General features: G+C 45.5%; 2 protein-coding genes across 11 annotated transcripts in view; one reads left to right on the top strand and one right to left on the bottom strand.

The window, feature by feature from the left end:
• Nucleotides 1-10,577, bottom strand: part of WDR3 (WD repeat domain 3) — a 42,904-nt gene extending 32,327 nt beyond the window's left edge. For 2 of the 4 annotated variants that reach the window (XM_043512951.1, XM_043512960.1), the window contains exons 1-4: nucleotides 10,239-10,418; nucleotides 9,286-9,488; nucleotides 2,189-2,398; nucleotides 1,412-1,530 (exon numbers count right to left, since the gene is read on the bottom strand). In XM_043512951.1, coding sequence (XP_043368886.1) covers nucleotides 1,412-1,530; nucleotides 2,189-2,398; nucleotides 9,286-9,456 — 500 coding nt within the window. In that variant the 5' untranslated portion in view covers nucleotides 9,457-9,488; nucleotides 10,239-10,418. The other 2 variants (XM_038388094.2, XM_038388089.2) reach the window with 2 other exon arrangements.
• Nucleotides 10,420-22,264, top strand: part of GDAP2 (ganglioside induced differentiation associated protein 2) — a 51,358-nt gene continuing 39,513 nt past the window's right edge. For 4 of the 7 annotated variants that reach the window (XM_038388102.2, XM_043512968.1, XM_043512972.1 and 1 more), the window contains exons 1-3: nucleotides 10,545-10,701; nucleotides 14,812-15,058; nucleotides 17,232-17,371. In XM_038388102.2, coding sequence (XP_038244030.1) covers nucleotides 14,883-15,058; nucleotides 17,232-17,371 — 316 coding nt within the window. In that variant the 5' untranslated portion in view covers nucleotides 10,545-10,701; nucleotides 14,812-14,882. Of the gene's footprint in view, nucleotides 10,702-14,169; nucleotides 14,284-14,811; nucleotides 15,059-17,231; nucleotides 17,372-22,264 lie in introns of those variants that run through there. The other 3 variants (XM_038388098.2, XM_038388097.2, XM_043512963.1) reach the window with 3 other exon arrangements.

The raw sequence follows: 22,264 nt of genomic DNA, 5'->3' as shown, positions 1-22,264 counted from the left end.
ATGGGTAGATATACTTGTGGGTAACAGCTGTAATGATGATTTGGTAGCTTGGGCGCCAGGAAGAGGCAGCAACACACGTATAAGCCTGACAAGAAGCCTGGGTATACAGTCAGGTCACTACGTCTACACTACTGTTACCCATGTTTGCCAGATTAAACGTACCTTCACTTGTAATGTAGACATACCTTAAGCTCCACTGCACATTGAGCCAGCACTAGTGGGGGGGGGAAAGCTGATGCATAAGCAAAGACATTGGGACCTTGCTTCTCCCAGCCCCTACATCTCCACTTTCATCTCCCCTCCCCCCTCCTCCCCCAGAGCTCCTCCAATACCAGAAAACACCAATATAGGGAACCGAGAGGACCAGGGAAATGGCCATATGTGAGGAGATGTGCATGGGTTGGATGGAGAAGAAGAGTGCTGTTAGAGACCAGCATTGTGCAAAGAGAGGATGCAGGGAGCCCCGTCCCTTGTGTCCCACTGTGTCTGCACTTTAACAACCTCCTGCCTCAGTATGCAGTAGGGCCAAGGATGCAGTGTTATGGGGAGCCTTTCAAGCACAGATGTCCAAATGCAATAACAGAATCTTTCAGAGCAACGACAGTTTTGGCCAAATAATCTACCAATGAGAACTTTTGACGTGTCCAATCACCCATCATACCAGTGACTCACTACAACCAACAGAATTGTAGCATGAAAATTAGGAAGGGTAGCAATTGATAGGGTTACTGCCAACATCATGATGGCCCTAGTTAAAAGTATTCTGAGCTGTTGACCTGGCTCTGTCTGTATAGTAGAACAACAGTTAAAGACAAGAACTATTAATAACTATCTTAATTACAACCTAATGTCCCTAACAAATTTGAACAATATGAAAAATTTTAAGTTACCATTCCATTTTTAAGATAATTCAGGATGAAAAAGGTCTGACTCCAAGCACTAAATTTCTTAAAGGACTTATTTTTAAATCAGTTTTAACACAAACTATTACATGAGTTAAGTTTACTTGTAAATGGTCAAAAAAAATGCCATACTCAGTAAACGCTGAATGATTGGGTAAGAATATACTGTAGTTTTCATAACAAAGAGGTCAAATCTCTGATGGAAAAATAAAAATCAGCCTTAAATAAGGAGTCACAGCTATGTTTAAGGCTGATATTCCTCTTTGTTATGAGGAATAGGGCATATCTTGCCCAAGCATCTCCATAGAAATATAGCAACCCCTCCATCCTTATTTTAAAATTAAGAACTATCTTCATTTACCAACACTAAAGAAAGTAATATTAAGAAAATAAAGCCATTTTATAAACTACCAACCAAGTGCATATCTCTTCACAACACAGCTTTAACTCTAACCACAAATAAACAAGCCTTGAATCCTCAATTCAGCAAACTCAGCAATGCAGTGTACCTGGTAACCAGGAGGTTTTTCTCTCTCAAGAAGAGTGCCTGTGTGACAGCATCCTTGTGCCCCCTCAGCCGGTACAACCCACTCTCATTGATGACATCCCACACAATGACGTCTGTGTCCTGAAAGGAAAAGGACATCACCAAAGGGTGGACATCAGCAGAATCTTCTGCCAGGAGACCCAATACACTACCTTAGACAGGCAGAGTCTGCTTTCCCCTAAATAAGAGTTTCAGTATGCACTGAAGGGCTCATAAAGCCAGGAGTTGTTCTCCCCGCACACATATATGCACCTCTACAAATGCACCTTAGTATTGGCATGAAGCAGCCACTGCTGTTTCAGACCTGGCAAACCCCGTCTTCAACAGTTCTGCCCAGGTACTTCAGTCCCTGTCTGTAGCCCCCCTGCTATTCCAGTCCTGGGATCTCTATGAACAGTTCTGCTGATGTACCTCACACCCAACCTGCAACACCCCCACCATTCCAGCTCTATACTCCCCCATGCACAGGTCTGCTAATTCACCTTAGTCCTGATCTACAGCACCCCTTCCTATTCCAGTCTTCGGCCCTTCCATAAAGATCTGTGATGCAACTCAGCTGTGAATCTGACCCAGATCCTCTCACTACCAATCCTCCAGCTATTCCAGTGCACCATCTACCCCTTCCCAGCCAGGCCTCTTAACTGTGGCCATGTCTACAAGTCATCTCCACAGAACAGCTAATCCTCCCTGATTATGAAAGAACTGACCTCCAGACTTGGCTTCTCCTACCAACTCTCACCTTTGAGCCAGACACCAGTCTGCCTCCCAGTTGATCATACTGCAGAGTCATGACTGCAGCCTTATGTCCATTGAAAGTGACATTCCCTTCACCACTTAGGAGGCTGAAGACACGGATTGATCCATCCTCATATCCAACAGCCAAGTGCAACCCATCTGGGGATGGGCAGAGAGAAGTGACCTCCTGCTTGAGACCCTGAAGGATGAGAACCTGTAATTTTCGAAAGACAAGGTGTTTGTGACATGTCAGAGCTAGACACACTCACAGGGGACAGAAGGAAGAGAATACCTTGTCTATCAGGACTTCCATCTGAGGACCCCCAATACTTTAGAAACTCATTCCTCACAATCTGCTACTGAAATGAAGGAATACCATTATCCTAGTTTTAAAAATGTAGAATCTGAGGCATGGTGGGGGGGACATGACTTCACCAGGCCAAATAGCAAATCAGGGTGCAACAAGGACTAGAACCCAGAAGTCTAACAGCTAGACAGTGATTCGTCTTGCGTGCTAGTAAAAGAGGCATTCCAAGTTTCTTCACAGGACAATTCCTTTCCATTCCAGCTCCTCTTAGGCATACAAGTGAATTATTTTTTTTCTATAGGGTGTACATGAGTTCAGAATTCCAAAAGACCCCTAAAGCACTGTGTTAGTGTAGCTCTCGGTCTAATGTCATTTGAAGCAGTACTCTTCATGTCCTTTTGTGATGCTCTGCATTGTCAACAGTGGAACTTCAAATCTCATACTCAATTCTAGGAGTAACAAGGAAGAATGGCTCAGTGGGACTGACTCATATTCCTTTCTACCTGAATAAATTATTTAAGATCAAAGGAAAGAATCAGGATCAGTTTCGTTCTGCATAGGAAAGGTCCACACACAGGGTACACTAACAGGGAATTTCGAGAGGGAGTTCTCCAGGTGAAAGAGCAGCAAATATGGGACCCTTGGGATAAGTGGCTGTCTGTAGTGTGTGTTTGTGGGTTATTTGCTGCGTGCTGAGCTTGTGTTTGTCTGTCTGTTTGAAGGACTGTTTGCCGTGGCCGTCAGTTGGAAGCTGTGAGCTTCCAAACAAGGTTTGAAATCTAGAAGCCTCTTCTCATTGGCTGAGCCTTAGTCGGGGGTGGGACTATGAGGAAGGCCAGGGCTTTATAAAGCAGTGAGCAAACAGGGACCACTAACAGGGAGTTTTGAGAGGGAGTTTGGAAGGGGAGTGGGAAAGGGCGAGGTATACTTGCCATTCTTTAACATCTTTAAACTAAACTATAATCAAAACTTCTTGATTTAAACAAAAATCCTATCATTAAGCTAGGTAGCTGTAGGAGAGAATGCAGGCAGAAGCCCAGCAGCAGAGTGGGGGATATCCTGTTTATTATGCTCAGTACAGCATGTATGATTACCTGCCCTGTGGGCGGGTGGCATATGTGTGCATTCAGTGCAAGGAGCTCCTGGCCCTCAGAGACCACGTACGGGCTTTGGAGGCCAGGGTGGTGGAACTGGAGGAGCTAAGGGAGGCAGAGAGGTATACTGATGAGGCTTTCCGGGACACGGTAGATTTGTCCCACCTCCGGCCATACAGCCCCTGCGCTGTTAAGGAGGATGAAAGGCTCAGAGAAAGAGAGCAGTCAACGGGAGCAGAGGGAAACCTTCCCATGGTTGGGGCCCTCCTTCCAGATGATGTTGGGATATCCTCTTGCACTGAGGTTACCTCTCCGGGGGAGGGAACTCCAGTCATTAGGAAAAGACTGATGTTAGTAATGGGAGATTTGATCATTAGAAACATAGATAGCTGGGTTTGTGATGACCAGGAGAACCGTATGGTGACTTGCCTGCCTGGTGTGAAGGTTGCGGATCTCTCGAGGCATCTAGATAGATTTATGTGTAGTGCTGGGGAGGAGCCGGTGGTCGTGGTACATATAGGTACCAATGACATAGGGAAGAGTAGGAAAGACATCCTGGAGGTCAAATTTAGGCTGCTAGGAAAGAGACTAAAAAGAAAAGCAGTACTTGTGGCACCTTAGAGACTAACAAATTAATTTGAGCATAAGCTTTCATGAGCTACAGCATCCGAGCTGTAGCTCACGAAAGCTTATGCTCAAATCAATTTGTTAGTCTCTAAGGTGCCACAAGTACTGCTTTTCTTTTTGCGAATACAGACTAACACGGCTGCTACTCAGGAAAGAGACTGAAATCCAGGACCGCTATGGTGGCATTCTCAGAAATGCTTCCAGTACCATGCACAGGGCCAAGTAGGTAGGCAGAGCTTCAGAGTTTCAATGCATGGATGAGACAATGGCGTAGAGAGAAGGGGTTTAGTTTTATTAGGAACTAGGGAAACTTTTGGGATAGGGGGAGCCTATACAGGAAGGATGGGCTCCACCTAAACTAAAGTAGATCCAGACTGCTGGCACTTAACAATAAAAAGGCTGCAGAGCAGTTTTTAAACTAAGAGACGGGGAAAGCCTATTGCTACAGCAGAGCACGTGGATAAGACAGAGACTTCTCTGAAAGGTGAGTCTATTGATCAGGGGTGGGCAAACTACGGCCCGCAGGATTGCCCCCCGTGGTGCTGCAGGCCCCACGCCGCTCTCAGAAGTGGCTGGCACCAGTCCCTGGGGGTGAAGGGCAGGCAGAGGGCTCCATGCATTGCCCTTGTCTCCAGGCACTGCCCCCCGCAGCTCCCATTGGCCGGAAACGGGGAACCACATCCAATGGGAGCTTCGGGGGAGGTACCTGGAGGTGTGGCAAGGGCAGTGCACAGAGCCCTGTGCCCCACCCCTCCCGCAGGGGCTGTGCAGGGACATGGTTCCGGCTGCTTCCCGGAGGGGTGCGGCATGGGGCCAGGACAGGCATGGAGGGAGCCTGCCCTGGCCCCAGCGCACGCCATTGCCACCCCGGAGCTGCTTTAGGTAAGTGGCGCCGGGCCAGAGCCCGAACTCCTCCTGCACCCACCCCCAACTCCCCGCCCTGAGCCCCGTCACACCTCGCACCACTCCTGCACCCCAACCCCCTGCCCTGAGCTCCCTCTCGCAGTCCACACCCCTCCCCTTAACCCCCTCCTGCACGCCACACCCCAACCCCCTTCCCTGAATCCCCTCATATACCCCGCACCCCTCCTCTGCCCCAATCCCTTGCCCTGAGCCCGTTCCTGCACACTGCACCCCCTCCCGCACCCTAACCTCCTGCCCCAGCCCTGCATACAATTTTCCCACCCAGATGTGGCCCTCGGCCCAAAAAGTTTGCTCACCCCTGCTATTGATAAAGATTCTCTAGGTTTTAGTCAGGAGAGGATGGAAGAGGATAAAGTATGGGCCAGATCAGATGAGAAACATTCATATAGAAAATAATCTGACAAATCAGAAAAGGGCAGAAAAATAAACAGTGACAAGTTTTCAAAGTGCTTGTACACAAATGCTAGAAGGCTAAATAATAAAATGGGTGAACTAGAGTGCCTTGTGTTAAAGAGGATATTGATATAATAGGCACCACAGAAACCTGGTGGAGTGAAGATAATCAATGGGACACAATCATTCTGGGGTACAAAATATATTGGAAGGACAGAGACACTATATGTGAAAGAAAATGCAGAATCAAACGAAGTAAAAATCTTAAATAAATCCACATGTTCCATAGATCCTCTATGGATAGTAATTCCATGCTCTAATAAGAAAATAATAGTATAATAGGGATCTATTATCGACCATCTGACCAGGACAGTGATAGTGACGATGAAATGCTAAGGGAGATTAGAGAGGCTATCAAAATAAAGAACTCAGTAATAGTGGGGGACTTCAATTATCCCCATATTGACTGGGTACATGTCACCTCAGGATGAAATGCAGAGACAAAATTTCTCAATACTTTAAATGACTACTTCTTGGAGCAGCTGGTACAGGAACGCACAAGGGGAGAGGCAATTCTCGATTTAGTCCTGAGTGGAGCGCTGCATGTGGTCCAAGAGGTAACTAACAGGACTGCTTGGAAATAGTGACCATAATATAATGAACATTTAACATTCCTGTGATGGGAAGAACACCACAACAGCCCAACACTGTGGCATTTAATTTCAGAAAGGGGAACTACACAAAAATGAGGAGGTTAGTTAAACAGAAATTAAAAGGTACAGTGACTCGAGTGAAATCCCTGCAAGCTTCATGGACACTTTTCAAAGACAACATAATAGAGGCCCAACTTAAATGTATAACCCAAATTAAAAAACACAGTAAATGACTAAAAAAGAGCCACCGTGGCTTAACCACCATGTAAAAGTAGCAGTGAGAGATAAAAAGGCATCTTTTAAAAAATGGAAGTCAAATCCTAGTGAGATAAACAGAAAGGGCATAAACACTGCCAAATTAAGTGTAAAAATGTAATAAGTCAAAAAGGAGTTTGAAGAACAGCTACCCAAAAACTCAAAAGGTAATAACAAAATGTTTTTAAGTACATCAGAAGCAGGAAGCCTATTAAACAACCAGTGGGGGCCCCTGGACGATCGAGATACAAAAGGACCACTTAAAGATGATAAAGTCATTGCGGAGAAACTAAATGAATTTTTTGCTTCAGTCTTCAAGGCTGAGGATGTTAGGGAGATTCCCAACCTGAGCTGTCCTTTGTAGGTGACAAATCTGAGGAATTGTCATAGACTGAAGTGTCACTAGAGGAAGTTTTGGAATTGAGAAGCTTAACAGTAACAAGTCACCGGGACCAGATGGCATTCACCCAAGAGTTCCGAAAGAACTCAAATGTGAAATTGCGGAACTATTAACTATGGTTTGTAACCTGTCCTTTAAATCAGCTTCTGTACCCAATGACTGGAAGATAGCTAATCTAATGCCAATATTTAAAAAGGGCTCTAGAGGTGATTCTGGCAATTACAGACCAGTAAGTCTAACATCAGTACTGGGCAAGTTAGTTGAAACAATAGTAAAGAATACAATTGTCGGACACACAAAAGAACATAAATTGTTGGGCAAAAGTCAGCATGGTTTCTGTAAAGGGAAATCATGTCTTACTAATCTATTAGAGTTCTTTGAAGGGGTCAACAAACATGTGGACAAGGGGGATCCAGTGGACATAGTGTACTTAGATTTCCAGAAAGCCTTTGACAAAGGCTCTTACATAAATTAAGTTGTCATGGGATAAGAGGGAAGCTCCTTTCATGGACTGAGAACTGGTTAAAAGATAGGGAACAAAGGGTAGTAATAAATGGTAAATTTTCAGAATGGAGAGGGGTAACTAGTCGTGTTCCCCAAGCGTCAGTCCTAGGACCAATCCTATTCAACTTATTCATAAATGATCTGGAGAAAGGGGTCAGCAGTGAGGTGGCAAAGTTTGCAGATGATATTAAACTGCTCGAGATATTTAAGACCAAAACAGACTGTGAAGAACTTCAAAAAGATCTCACAAAACTAAGTGATTGGGCAACAAAATGGCAAACAAATTCCATGTGGATAAATGTAAAGTAATGCACATTGGAAAAAATAACCCCAACTATACATACAATATGATGGGGGCTAATTTAGCTACAACTAATCAGGAAAGAGATCTTGGAGTCATTGTGGATAGTTCTCTGAAGACGTCCACGCAGTATGCAGCTGCAGTCAAAAAAGCAAAAAGGATGTTAGGAATCCTTAAAGGGATAGAAAATAAGACGGAGAATATATTGCCCTTATATAAATCCATGGTACGCCCACATCTTGAATACTGTGTACAGATATGGTCTCCTCAGCTCAAAAGATATACTGGCTTTAGAAAAGGTTCAGAGAAGGGCAACTAAAATGATTAGGGGTTTGGAATGGGTTCCATATGAGGAGAGATTAAAGAGGCTAGGACTTTTCAGCTTGGAAAAGAGGAGACTAAGGGGGGATATGATAGAGGTATATAAAATCATGAGTGGTGTGGAGAAAGTGAATAAGGAAAAGTTATTTACTTGTTCCCATAATATAAGAACATGGGGCCACCAAATGAAATTAATGGACAGCAGGTTTAAAACAAATAAAAGGAAGTTCTTCACACAGCGTACAATCAACCTGTGGAACTCCTTGCCTGAGGAGGCTGTGAAGGCTAGGATTATAACAGGGTTTAAAAGAGAACTGGATAAATTCATGGGGATTAAGTCCATTAGTGGCTATTAGCCAGGATGGGTAAGGAATGGTGTCCCTAGCCTCTGTTTGTCAGAGGGTGGAGATGGATGGCAGGAGAGAGATCACTTGATCATTACCTGTTAGGTTCACTCCCTCTGGGGCACCTGAGGCCACAGTTGGTAGACAGGATACTGGGCTGGATGGACCTTTGGTCTGACCCAGTATGACCATTCTTATGTTCTTATGTATCATGTACTTGTGTTGGAAGCAACCAAATTTAGGCTACGTCTACACTACCACGGTAAGTCGACCTACACTATGCAACTCCAGCTACATGAACAATGTAGCTGGAGTCAACGTACCTTAGGTCGAGTTACTGTGGGGTCTACGGGAGAAACTCTCCTGTCGACTTACCTTACTGTTCTCATCAGGGGTAGAGTACAGGGGTCAACTGGAGAGCGATCTGCTGTTGATTTGGCAGGTCTTCACTAGACCCGCTAAATCGACTGCCGGTGGATCGATCTCAGAGTGTCGACCCGGGCTGTAGTGTAGACATAGCAATAATCTAAAGGTTACATCAGCAGGTAGGTTGCATAAAAGCAGGAAGACTGCAGATGCACTCATCTTATTTGAAATGCAGCCCATGGACACTATAAGCTCCAAACTCAGTCTTGATCTGAGTTGCCTGGCTACACTGCACACTGGAAACCTGGAATTTCCTCTCCACTGTACTCTATGTCTGGCACTTCTTATGACCCCACCATCATAGTATCTCAATGCCAGTGAGTGTGCCCGCAAGCCAACACTACAGAACTCTAAAGGAGCTGATGGCCACTGGCTTCACTTTGGGCACTTCTAGCATATTAGAAGCCACTATTTCTAAGTTTATTTGATCTCTCTGCATGGGGAGCTCCCAGGAAAGATAACTCATGCAGCTACAGTTTTCTAGTCTCACTGCCGTACAACACAGCAGTGTCATCCCATTCTGGTTCACAATGGGGGAAAACAGCTCATCACCTTCTCGCCTTTCCGGGTGTCCCAGATGAAGACATGCTCACATGCTGGCACTGCCACATAGCGGCCCTTTTCACCCCGTAGGGTCACATAGATGATGTTGCCTTTCTGGCTAGCAATCACTCCAAACAATGCACTAGCTGTGTAGCGCAGATATTGCTTGGTGAGACCCATGGTGCAATTTCCAGACCCAGGTGGGAGCTGACCTGGACATAAAGAGAAGACAGGAAACACTGAGAAGAATTTCATATATAAAGAGAAATTAGGGCTGGAAAAGACCTGCTGTATGACATTAGAGGAAAAGTGGAGTCACAGAACTTTTTCTCGTATTATTTAAACTGGAGAGGACAAACATTAAAAGCGAAGGGGTTCTCAACACTTCCCTTGGGAGACTACCCCACAGTGTGCCAGACTGCACTAAGTTTTTCCATTATTCAGACTACATTTTTCTTTGCACAATTACTCCCATTACTCATAATTATTCCCACTGCGGGAATTATAATTGCCACCCTGCAAGTATTTACAGGGAATTACCATGCTCCTTCTTTGTCATCACGCCATTGCTATACATATTTTGTTTTTAATCTTTTCATAAACGCCTAACCTAGAACCAAATGCAATATTCTAGAGGAGGCCTCCCCCCTGCTCTCCCCTCCCTGATGCCTCTACACACACAGCTCAACGCGACCGTCGCTTTCCACCCCCCTTATTGCATTGCACAGTCACAACGACGGTGCGTTCCCTTTCCCCCGCCACCATCGCCACTGCCCCGATTTCTCCTTCCCAGGAAGCACTGCTGGGCTTGGGGTTATTTTTTTCTCCCAGAGGATTCAACAGCGGCCGCTCTGACCGGCCACGGCGCCAAAGCCGGGCCCCTCGGCTGAGGGGTCGCTCCTGGGCGCCGCCTATGCCGGGCAGCGGCAACGAGCAGGGCGCCACTGAACCAAACCGTGAACCCGGCACAGGACCGGAACCACTTCAAGCCCGGGCTGCGGCAGCGCCCCTAGCTCCGGCTCCTCTGGGATCGAGGCCCTGCGGCGCCGGCCAGGCAGGGGCCACCGACCCCGCTGGGGAAGGGGCGAGCGGGCGAGGGAGGCGCTGCCACGCCGCGTTCGCTCCAATGCCCGCCCCCGGCCCGCGCTCACCGCCCCCACGTGGCTCTGCAGGTCGCTCGCGCGCAGAGACCGCCCCTCGCGCCGCACGAGAGGAAGCGGCCGCGCCGTTCAGCGTCCCGGCGGAAGTGACGTAAGATTCTGCCTCATCCCGGCGGTTCGGTGCGGGATTGGTCGGCTTTGATCCGGAAGCGGAAGGGAGCAGGGGGGGGGGAGCTGGGCGCAGTGCCCATTTCCTGGGTGATGTTGCTGAGTCGACGGCTACCACTGGGACCCTCTCGCCAGATGGGGGCAGCGGGGCTGGCCCGTGAGTGAGGGGTGATCCGCGGCGAGAGGCTGGGCACGGGATGGCGCTGGGGGCCGTTGCCAAGGGGGAGCTCCCTGAGCGGACGTTGCTAGGCAGGGTGGGGTCGCTCTGTGACCCCCCGCAGCCGCGCGGCCTGTAACCGCTCCTCCGCGTCCCTTGGGCTGCGGGGCCCGTGTCCCTGCTGGGGGGGGGGGGAGTCTCTGTGCCCCTTGCTTCAGGGCGCTGAGAAAAGCTCCGAGCGTTTGTCCAGGAACGTTTTCGGTTCCCGCCATCTGCGCTCGGCGAGGCCCCTGCGGGAGGGATCCCTGCCCGGGGCCTGCGCCTGGGCCGGCCCTTCTCTGGGGCGAGGCCCGAGTTCTCGCCGGGGTAGCTTTTGTCCGTGCTCCGCTGCGCGAGGCATCTAGTGAAAGGTCAAGAAGCGTAGTGTGTGTGTAGCCGCCCCCCCTTCTTCTTCTCCCCCCCCCCACCCCCCGCGAGGCCTAGGTGCGAAGCTGCCCGCAGACCGAAACAAAGGGATGGGCTCTCAGTCCGGGAGACCCTTATCGATCACTGACTTTACTTGCTTCTCTCGAAAGACTCTCCTAAGAGGGAGGTGGGCATGGCTAACGTGTCCCATTATTCCATCTAACTTTTTTTGCTTTTTGTTTTCACCAAAGTTTTCCTATTTGTACCTCACGTATCACCTAACATAATTTCTCTTCCTCCCGGCTTTGTATCGGTCTCGCTGTTAGACTTACTGTACCTGCCACCCCAGTATTTATTGTTTTGTCAAACTATACATTTTCAACGCTCAATCTTTCCTTTCAAATATGTCCTTCTTCCCAGTAAGTGTTTCTGTTGCCTTTTTTCTGCTTCCCTTCTGGTTTTTATGAATCTTTCTGCTCGTGTGGAATGTACCACCTGCTTCAGTGACGCAACAAGTATGTATACTTGTGCAAAAAGAACAAACTTTGGATCGCAGTCAATAGTAAATAGTACTTTCTCAGTAGTACAATAGTACAGTCTCAGTAAATAGTACTATTTATTTTCTCATGGGGTTCTGAACAGTTTTTCCTTACTGGTTCCTGTTTGTGTCTCAGTTTCAACATGCCAGTAGCTGCTGTGGTGCTAGTTGTTCTGGTGTTTTGGTTTGGGTTTGCTTTGGGATTTTTATTTTAGTGTACATGCTGCTGTTTGATAAAGACAAGATCAAAGAAAGAACAGGAGGACTTGTGGCACCTTAGAGACTAACAAATTGATTTGAGCATAAGCTTTCGTGAGCTATAGCTCACTTCATTGGATTTTCCACTGAAGGCATCCAATGAAGTGAGCTGTAGCTCACGAAAGCTTATGCTCAAATCAATTTGTTAGTCTCTAAGGTGCCACAAGTACTCCTTTTCTTTTTGCGAATACAGACTAACACGGCTGCTACTCTGAAAGATCAAAGAAGTGCATCTTGCACTTGGAGCCAAAGAAAGTGATGTTTTGGGATGAGCCTTAGTTCCTGTGTTGGTTCATCCCACAGTCTGGGGCTAGCCCCCAAGAAACTGCGTTCTACACAACCAGCTTTACCCTTAATGAGTAGCGTTCCATTGTGTCTGAGGAGCAGAGTTATGAAACATGGCCTTCATCCCATAGTTTTAGATACGCTGGGCCCAGACCTTTAAATACTTACTCCTGAGGGCGTTCTGCACCAAAAATTAAAAATTCTGCTTACAATATTTTAAAATTCTGCAAATTTTATTTGTCAAATAAACGTGGATGCTCCAGCATGGCTCTGGGGAGCACAGGCCACCGGCTGCACTGTGATGGGAGATCACTATGTAGTTTCCTTCCCCCTTGGGACACAGACTCAGTACAGTGAAGCTGCACCCAACCCTGACACAGCACAAGGACCAATCCTGCCCCCAGAAACACCCCAGGGCCCTGCCTGTCTGTGCCAAGTGCACCAGGTTTGGGTAGGCAGGGTCAGCAAGGCAGGATCCAAGTGCAGAGGGGCTTGGTGTGGAGGGATCCAGGTGTGGGTTGAGAGGGTTCTGTTTGGGGCAATATGGGTGGGGGATCTGGGTGCGGGAGGGATCTTGATGCACAGGGGCTTGTTGAGGGTTCTGGGTGTAATGGTAGTGGCACTTTGCTGGGAGGTCCAGGTGAAGATGAGGTGGGGGGTTGGATGTGTGGGGGATAGAGCTTGGCGGGGGGGGGTCTGGGTGTGGGAAGTTCAGTAAAGGGGTCCAAATGCTGGGGGAGTGGGACTCAATGGGATGGGGATTCAGGTGCAGCTGGTTGGGCTCAGTGCAGGGAGATCCAGGTGTGGGTGGCTCATTGGAATGGTCCAGGTGCAGTAGGAGTGGGGCTCGTTGGGGGGGATGAGGCTCAGCAGGAGGGTTTGGTATGAGGGGTCTGGGTGCACAGGGGTTGGGCAGATAGGAGAGGAGCTCTACAGTGATCCCTCCCTCTACAGCTGAGGAGCGATGGGTGCAGGAATCAGGGTGGTGAGGAGTTTGCAGAGCTTCCTGCAGCTGGGGGAGAAATGTTGGGGTAGGTCTGACCCGGTCCTGGATGCTGTGCAGGGGAAGAGGAAGTCCTGTCCTCCCCAGCCCAGCCGGAACTAGCAACTGAGCCCAGTGCAGGGTAGGAGCCACCAGCCAGGTCTTCCCCAGTCCATCCCCGCCCCACAGTGATTTACCTCTCTACCGGCTGCCCTGGGCACCTGAAACATACTGCTTGGGGAGGGTCACATGACCACTCTTGTGGCTTCCCTTTGCTTCCCTGTTAGAAAGTCATTTTTCTGAAGGGAAGCAAAGAAATCTGTGAGGGGCATAAATTCTGCGTATGCGCAGTGGTGCAGAATTCCTCCAGGAGTGATTTACCTTGAAGGTAAGGAACAGGACCTTGACCTTCGTATTCTGCTTGTGTTTGCAGTAGTGCAGGTTATCGAAGAGATGTGCTGTAGTTTTCTGTACTATTTGGAGTTTCCTGAGGGCTTTGTGTCCAGGTATATTGCATTGCTGTAGTCCAGATAGGAGTTGAAAAAGATGTGCATAATAGAGGCCAGGTGATCATTTGCTAGGATGAGGCAGATTTGCCTACTCCATCAGATGATAGAAAGCATCATTTGAAAATGGTGCTATATAAGAAATTAGTGTTAGTGATGAATCTAGGAGCACTGCTAAACTGCATGCAAGTCGCTTTATCAATTTTTGTGGCTTTACAGAATGTACAGGCTGATTCAGAGCAGGCCTGGGAAAATGCATCTTCTTTTTGACTACATGAGAAATAAGAGATTTTCAAAGTTGTTACCAGTTAAATTAACCCAAAGTTAAAAATTAACTTAACAGTAGCTTAAGTGCTAAATTTCCCAAGCCTTTGGAGGGGGCATGGAAGAAATAGACCTTAATTTGTATTAGTGACTGACAGTCCACTAGGCGCTATTGATTTTTTGCAAAATACAGAGTAAGCAAATTTGACTGTTTTGTTTTTAAAGTGTTTAAATGTTACTAAAACACTAAGGGCCTGATCCTAAGAGGAGCTAAGCACCCTTAACTCTAAATGACTTCAAGAGCACTTCATTTGCAGTGGAGGATGGAGGATTGGATGTAAAAGGTAGTCAGAAAAGAAAAATCTATCCTGTTGTGTATATATGTGTGTAATTTTGTACTTTTTTGACTTAAAATACTGAATCATTTTTCTTCTAATTTGATATTTCTTTCTTAGGCTGAACTACAAATCTGCAAAATGTAGAGTTTATAGATTCAGCATTTTTTAAGGTTCAAGTTTACAAAGCAATTGGAACAATTTTTTTTTATAGTGTGGAAAATTAGGATTTTTTTTCACCTTTGGATAATTCAAAAACAGATTATTTTAGCTCAGACTTTTCAAAACAATTCACTTTTGTACTGAGACCAAGCACAAACATTTTGAGATTAAAAAAAATGAAACCATACAGAGGATAGGTTGTGAACAAAATAGCCTGTCAAAACAAAATCATAACATAACAAAACAACCATAACAAAGTCTTAACTACATTGCTACCCGCAAATGTTTTAATTTTTCTTCAGCTTTATGAAAACTCTTCTAGAATTGTTCTCGGTGAAAATCCAGGTCTGTGACCCTATTTTTTCTCCTCTGAAGCACCAGAAAGACTCCAGTGAGAATTGGAGTGCTGAAGAGGTAGTGGAAAGAGGAGTTGCTGTTTCCATTCCATGGATCCCTTGGGTGCTCCTTCCCAATTTGTGGATATTGATTCTCTGCCAGCCTGGAATGACTACAGTGAGGCAAACCAACTGGACTCCCACAAATCTCAAGTTGAAAAACCCCAACTTGATGTTAGATCACCTTTCCCATACAGGAAAGACATCAATGCAAAAATAATATTGTGGTAAGTTCAAAATAGCTCTGACTTAGATGCCACAGTAATGAATGCAGTGATGACAGAGTGCCTAGCAAAATGCTCATCACCACAAAATAAAGCTCTTCATGTGGTGTGGATTTTTTCTCCTTTTTCTCTTGAGGTACAGCCATAGGTCAAGTCTGGAAGGAGAAGGGATAGGGAAAGTCTTAGATGAAGGCTGGTTGAGGGACCCGATGAGGTTCATCTCTGTACTACTTGGATGGGCATGTCCCTACAATATATATAATCACCTTTCTAGTTAATGCAATTTTAAAACAAACAGCTTTTTGTTTTTTCTGGCACTTGTTTTACCTTCTGTGCTTCCTGGTTTTGCCTCACTTTGTCTTCTCTGCATTCATATAATAGAATAATGGGGTATCTTTTCCTGTACTGTCCTTGGTGTCTGTTGGTTTTTTTTTCTTCTCTATCTCTCTGCCTCCATATACTTTCTTTATGTTGTATTGTCTCCGTATTCTTCTTCCAAAATGTGTCTATCTCAACAATGTTTCTCTGTGCTAACTTACCCCATCTATGTCGTCTCCTCTCCCTCGCCCACCCACTCTCACTTATCAACACCTAATTTCCAGAGGACTACCCCTATCAGCGGAAGACAAGTATGAAAAGTGGGGGGAAGCCCTCAGGGCCAGAGTAAAGTGAAGAGCTATCCCACTTTACCCAGCTACTAAGAAGTGGGGTTGGGATTTCTCGGCTTTGCTCAAGTCTCTCTTTCATGTGAACCTCCCAGATCGCAGGTGTCTGGTAAATTTGAAGATCAGCCCTTTCTCCAACCTCTTCTGGTTGCTGCACAGAAGAAGGTTAAACCAGAGAGAGTGATCCCTGCCTGTTCACCCCAGATCCTCCTAGCTGTTGCAAGCATGGGTGGGTAGGGGCACTGCTGCTCTATCCTTCCCCCTCTGAGCCTCAGTTTCTTCCTTCAATTCCTGTCTCTGATCCTACTTAGAGCTTTCCCTTGATGTATCAGAGTGCAAGTGACCAGATTTAGTTTCTTAGACCAGTTTCACAGTTGCCCACAGGGTTTTTTTTAACAATAGCAATGAAAACTCATCAGCCTCTAGTCATCTTTCACTTTGCTGTAGCTTTTCAGTGTCCTGAGCAGCAGCAGATAGATGCACTTAAGTTGACTGTGTGAAGACTAAGAGACAGCACTGTATTAGTAATAGCCTGTTCATGATTAGAAGGCTTTCTTTAAAATCAGAGCTCTACAGGTTCAACAGCGGCTCCTCTGCTCTGAGGAGCCAAGGCTGGCCAAATGGATCAGGTGCAGCATTTGACAGGCTCCAGAAACAGTGGTAATATCATACTGGCATTAGGAAGACTAGAGACAGACCCACCAGGCCTCCCAGATCTCACAAATATTCCCCCTCACCCACCTCAAACATAATTGTTTCCTCCATATTTCCATTTGCCATAGGGAAAGTCAGGGATGAGTCCTTGCTCCCTTATCATACCACCCATAAGACCCTCATTACTATATTAAAAATCCAGGAAATTCCATAAACAAAGTATTTAAGTAAAATTAGGTGCATGTAATATCTCCTCTATGTATTCTCAAAAGCAAGAAAATGCCAAGTTTGGGACACTCTAAACTTTATCCTAATGCCTACACTGCACATTTCCAGTCACAGACTCCACATCATTGCAAGGAACTTACTTGTACCTCCACGTGATGATCAAACATGCTACACGCAACACAATAATCTCCCTCACAGTTTAACATGGAACTTCTTTACAGCTCACTGCTTAAGTGAACAATTTGCAATTAAGGTTGTACTGGGAGGGAAAATTATGTGTTGCATGTAGTCTGTCTCCATGCTAGTTGAAGGTAGAGTGAAGTTCATTGTGAAGATTCTGAGTCTGTGGATATGTGGTGCGTGGGCATTAGGGTATGGTTAAGAAATTCCCTTGAAACTTGACTTTTCATTGTTTAAGATTTTATTATGAGAATGCAGTGTTTTACCAACCTTAATTTCTTCTAAACTAAGCTTCTGTTTATGGAACATATCTCACGAGCAGGGAGAGATAGAGGAGTACAGTGTATCATGAAGCAAGGCAAGAATAACCCCCTTAAGCAGTTAAGAAGCACTTCTTCTATGGTGCCAAACTCGTGTCTAACCTGCACTCAATGGCTTTGTTTCCTCAGGAAAGGAAATGTAGCATTATTGAACTGTACAGCCATAGTAAACACCAGCAATGAATCTCTCACAGATAAGAATGCAGTATCTGAAAGCATCTTCATGCATGCTGGCCCCAACCTGAGGGATGAACTCCTGAAACTCAAAGGTAAGGAGAATCCTGGTCTACAGCAATGCAGCTGCCACCATGTAGCACATAGCAGAAGTATCTGGGTTTGAAGGCAAAGAAGGTACAGAAAAGACACCTGCCTTTATTTCCTTGACCTGGTTTTAATGGGAAACATGGTCTGGCCAAAACTTTCCCCCTATGGTAGACGATTCCTCCATTTGTAATTCAGAATACAGACCCCTAGAAGCTTCTGGCAAGCCGTTCAAGTTGCTGAGCTCTTACTTTCAGACTATGACACAGTCATCCCCTTTGTTATCTGAAGCATATTGAAGTTGGAAGTTATCTAAAAGAGCAGTTATAAAAGTTCTTGCTGTAGAGACTGAACTTGTATGAATGCTAATTTTGCTGTACTGCCCCTTTTTAAGGAGATGCTTGGGGAGTCTTGCAGTTCACCCCAACAGAATTCCAAACTCAACAAGAATTCATGTTGAGTAAGTTCTGTACAAGCTGCTAGCCTGCAGCCATGCAACCTAATCTTTTAGGAACCAATGTCTAGTAATGGATAAAGTGTTGCTGCCCTGCATGATAAATTAGAGCCGCAGAGTGACCTCTTAGTCAGTTCTTTCATTTTTCCCTGTACTAATTCAAAAATAGTTCCATAAGCCAGTTTAATAATAATGAAAGAAGGCTGGCGATTTTGCTTTTCTAGAGAGAAATACTCTTTGAATTATGGACTTTTCTTTATCTGGATACTTCTATATCACCTATCTAGTATTTGAGTACCTTGCACACTCTAACCAAGTTGTCCTCATACAGCCCTCCTGTTTTGCAGGTGATTAACTGAGAAAGAGTTTAAGCAATTTCCCTATAGTCCTACAGGAAATTATGGCACAGCTGGGAATTGAATACAGATCTCCTGAACCCAGTACAGTGCCTTAACCACAAGATCATCTTGATCCTTCTGTAGGTAGTGAGTCCAGGCCTTTGCCCTGTATTAGAAAAGTGGTGGTTATGTCAGTTTTCCAAGACACACAAGAAGGGGCATAATATTTCTAATTCAGACTATGCCAGCCATTTAAAGTAAGGTGGGATTAATTTCATCTGTTTATATAGTCACCTCACTTTCCTGATTTAACTTCTTTCATCTGAGTAACTCCAAATCAAAGAGAAGAGAAAGTAAATCTGCAAATGACAGAGGTAGGATTTTTGTGCACAATAAGGAATGTCCTTTGTAGTCAGGCATAGTTGAAGTCTGGTGGATATTGGAGGATGACCTAGATCCCTGGAACTGCAAGTTTGAATCTCAGCAGGTTTGATGCTGCTCTTCGTCCTTTGAAGGTAAAGGTAAGATCCTTGCTTCTCCATCTGCAGTAGGATGGAGAGAGAGGGGTCCTAAAAATCTGAGGTCTTCTCTGCTCCTCTGGTCACTCTTTGTAAGAAGTGGGGTTAGCCTCTGTCCTCTCTGCAATTTCCTCTTCTCATACTGGTTGGTGCACTGTCTGCCTGAAGTAGCAATATTTAATTGGAATCCATAGTCTACCAATATATCTGTAACACATCCTTCAGACCAGCGGTGCTAGGTTGCTGATGGTTTCCAGGAGAATACTGCAGTGTCAATGAAAAGAATCTGACACCACTGTTGGACTTTAAAGAAAACCCTGCTGAGGTATTGAGAGGAGGGGGACAGACAGCTGTGTCACAAATAGTGGCATTTCCACTTTAGTGACTTGAACACACGAGAAGTAGAAGGAGATATCAACTGAGTTCACTTAATAAGTTCAGCATGTAATCCTTTGTCACCTGTACCCTTGAAATCACTTTGGACTTTATTCATTTTTCAGTCTCAGTCTGTATTATGTAGCAAAAGGTCTTGGAGAGAAGGTGATAGTGGTGCTGTGGTCCGAAGTCCTAGAGTGAGAGTGTAGCAATGATGACTTTCAGTTCTTTCCTTATATCTTTCAAGGTAATTGCACCTGTATTTCCCCCTCCATTGTCCCTGGAGGGCACCCACTTACAGTTTTCTGGCTCACAGCTCTCGTGGGCAGAGACATACATCTCACTCCCTTCAAACTGGAGTTTTTAAGTCTGATCTACACTGATATTCCCAGCAAGCCAGAGTGTTTAGCTAGTGCTTTGCTTTCTCTATGAAGACTGTGATCGATATATGGCCGACAGTTATAAGTTACTACACGGCTCCTTCTAAGCAAGCACTTTTATTCTTAAGGTAAATGCATTATAGAGAGAGCCAATAAAAACCTACACACATGCCACAAAGTTTACTGGAGGTCTTCCCCAACTCCAACATAGCACTGGAAGATGTAAGTCCTTCAACCCCCAGAACGAGGTTTTCCGTGTTCTTGCCAGTTCATGTCAATCTTTAGATCAGGAGCCAGATCAAGCTCAGGGCTATTTATCCAAAAGTCCTTTCTTTTTCTGGTAGTCCCAGTTTGAACCAGGATATATGAACCTCAGAAGGTGGTACCTTTCTGGAGGTGTTATAACCTGAATGATTTGCCTTCATCATCCCCTACTGGTTTCCTTCCTGGAGGAGTTGTTGGTAATGCTTTCCCCCATAGAGTGCATGCAGTCCCTGGCCCACAATGATATATAAACCATTAATTCACTTAAATACAGTATGATCTCCCAAAGATATTGCAGGATCTTTCACTATCTATCACATCCTCTTCCCACCCATTTGTATCCACTTTCTCTAAGCCCTGAAAAAGAGTCACGCTTAAAGCATGTGATACGCTGCTTCTGCTCAAGCCTGGACGCACCGAGTGCTTTCTTCATGGCTCAGCTGACTCCTGTGTCCCTGGGAACAGTCTGTTCAGTTTCCTCTAATCCAGAAATACTTCAGGGAAGGGCTCAGATTTCTAGAGGAATTGCTGTCAGTTTAGTCTACTGCATCTTAGACGGCAGTACAGTAACAGTCTTCCAAATGCTGTAAGGCTCTATTAGAAGGCTCTAAAGTTTGGGAGAGGATGATCTAATGTCTAGACCAATGACTGGGTAAAATGAGATCTTGGCTCTGTTACAGATTTTGCCACCTGGTTACTGTTACCTTGTGTCTTGCTCCTGATTTGTAAAGTAGGGGTAATACTTGTGACAGATATGACAAACACAGGCATGTCTTGAGACTACCGTGTTTAACGTTCGTATTCTGATTTGTTTATTTGAGCCAGCCCTTGAAATCATGAAAATCTTCAGACTATTATTTTGTGATGGGCCACAAAATGTTCAGACCTTTGTATCAATAAGCATTATATGTATTTGTGTTTCTGGCTTGCTAAGTGGATTCCCTGTAGAATCTAGAATCACTAGGAGGTGATTTAATATGCAAAATCCCAAGGTTGGCTATGCAGATACCCAGCCTTTGAAGTCTTACCCAAGGTGGAAAGGGGAACAGTAAATAGTTTTACCTGTTTCAGAAAGCTTGGGAATAAAGAGGGTTTTTTGGTAGAAAGACTGCATTTGAACTGACTGAAAGGGAACTTCTTGAGCTACAAACTGGCTGATCTGATAACAAAAGAAGCAAAGCCTTGGAGAAGGATTTGAAAGGCTTTGGAACCCATCAGGGACCCATGAGGGCTGATGGGGTCCTGCTGATAAGTTTAAGTACAAGTTTAGATCTTCTTATTGTTTTATGATTTCTTTGTATGTTTTTGTCCTTAAATAAAGATGCTTGCTTCAGAAGTTTTGCACAGGAAAAATGTTTGGGGAAGAATATCTCTTCCCTGGGCTGCTTCTCCTCACCCCTATCAAACTGCTCACATCCTGGATGGGTCTAAAACAGTGGTTCGCAAACTTCATTGCACTGTGACCCCCCCCCTTCTGACAACAAAACTTACTACATGATCTCAGGATGGGGGACCGAATCACAACCCAACCCCAGCCCCGCTGCTCCAGGGGGAAGGAGAAAAGCTGAAGCCCAGGGGCTTCGGCCCTGGTGGATGGGACTCGGGCTTTGGCTTCAGCCTAGGCCCCAGCAAGTCTAACACCAGCTGTGGCGACCCCATTAAAATGTTTGAGAACCCCTGGTCTAGAACACTGAGGGGAAAAATAGAGACTTTTCGGTGGGATTCACAAAAGTACTTAAGTGCCTAAGTCCTGTTTTTAGGCAACATTGAAATCCACCAAACTCCCACTTGGCTGCCACCTAACCCTGTAGGTGCCTAAACTTGCTCAGTGCCTAAATTATTTCAGTAAAAATTCTCTAGGCACCTGTTTCTTTTTCTGGGTATGCAGACTGCTGCCTCATTCTATGCATTTGGGTGCCTCTCTGCTGCCTAAGACCCCATGCAATACATGAATCATGGGAAGATAAGTGCTCCTCCACATAACACAAGTGTGAGACCCAGTCAAGTTGGCATGGTCAGAGGCCTCGTAGCTCCACGCAAAATGGGCAGGAGGAGGAGCACCTTTATAAGCTTCATCCCAGTGGTTAGGGTACTCACCCAGAGGGTGGGAGACCCTGGTTCAATTCTCCCCTCTGCCTGATAAGAGAATTTCAGTCAGGATCTGCTGCCTCTCAGCAGAGTGTTCTAAACTCTGGGATATGGATATTCTGATGTGGATCTCCCTTAATCTCTCCTCTTGAAGTTGTTCCATTCTCTAACCTGGAGTAGAGAAGTAGTAGAGTAGACCTCCCTATTCTGCTACTGGTTTCCATCTAGAAACCCACAGAAGGTGTGTTTGTATTGAGAGCCAGGAGGAGCAGCAATCATCCTATTCAGTGTTTTCAACATTCAACAAGGGGTGAGGAAAGGAGTAGCTGGGAGTGGGCTGGGACTGTTGTTGAGACAGAGCAAATGCTCCTTCTCAGTTCTGTGGTGCAGAACACAGGAAATACTCTTAGAGTTGCAAGGAACAGATTTAAAAATTGTATTAAAGCTAATGTTAACCTGTTTACTACATAATTATTTATTTTAT

The sequence above is a fragment of the Dermochelys coriacea genome, chromosome 1 (assembly GCF_009764565.3).
Source record: "Dermochelys coriacea isolate rDerCor1 chromosome 1, rDerCor1.pri.v4, whole genome shotgun sequence".
In the NCBI taxonomy this organism is placed as follows: Eukaryota; Metazoa; Chordata; order Testudines; family Dermochelyidae; genus Dermochelys; species Dermochelys coriacea.
The sequence above is the reverse complement of the archived record's forward strand: the minus strand, read 5'-3'. Positions and strand labels throughout refer to the sequence as shown.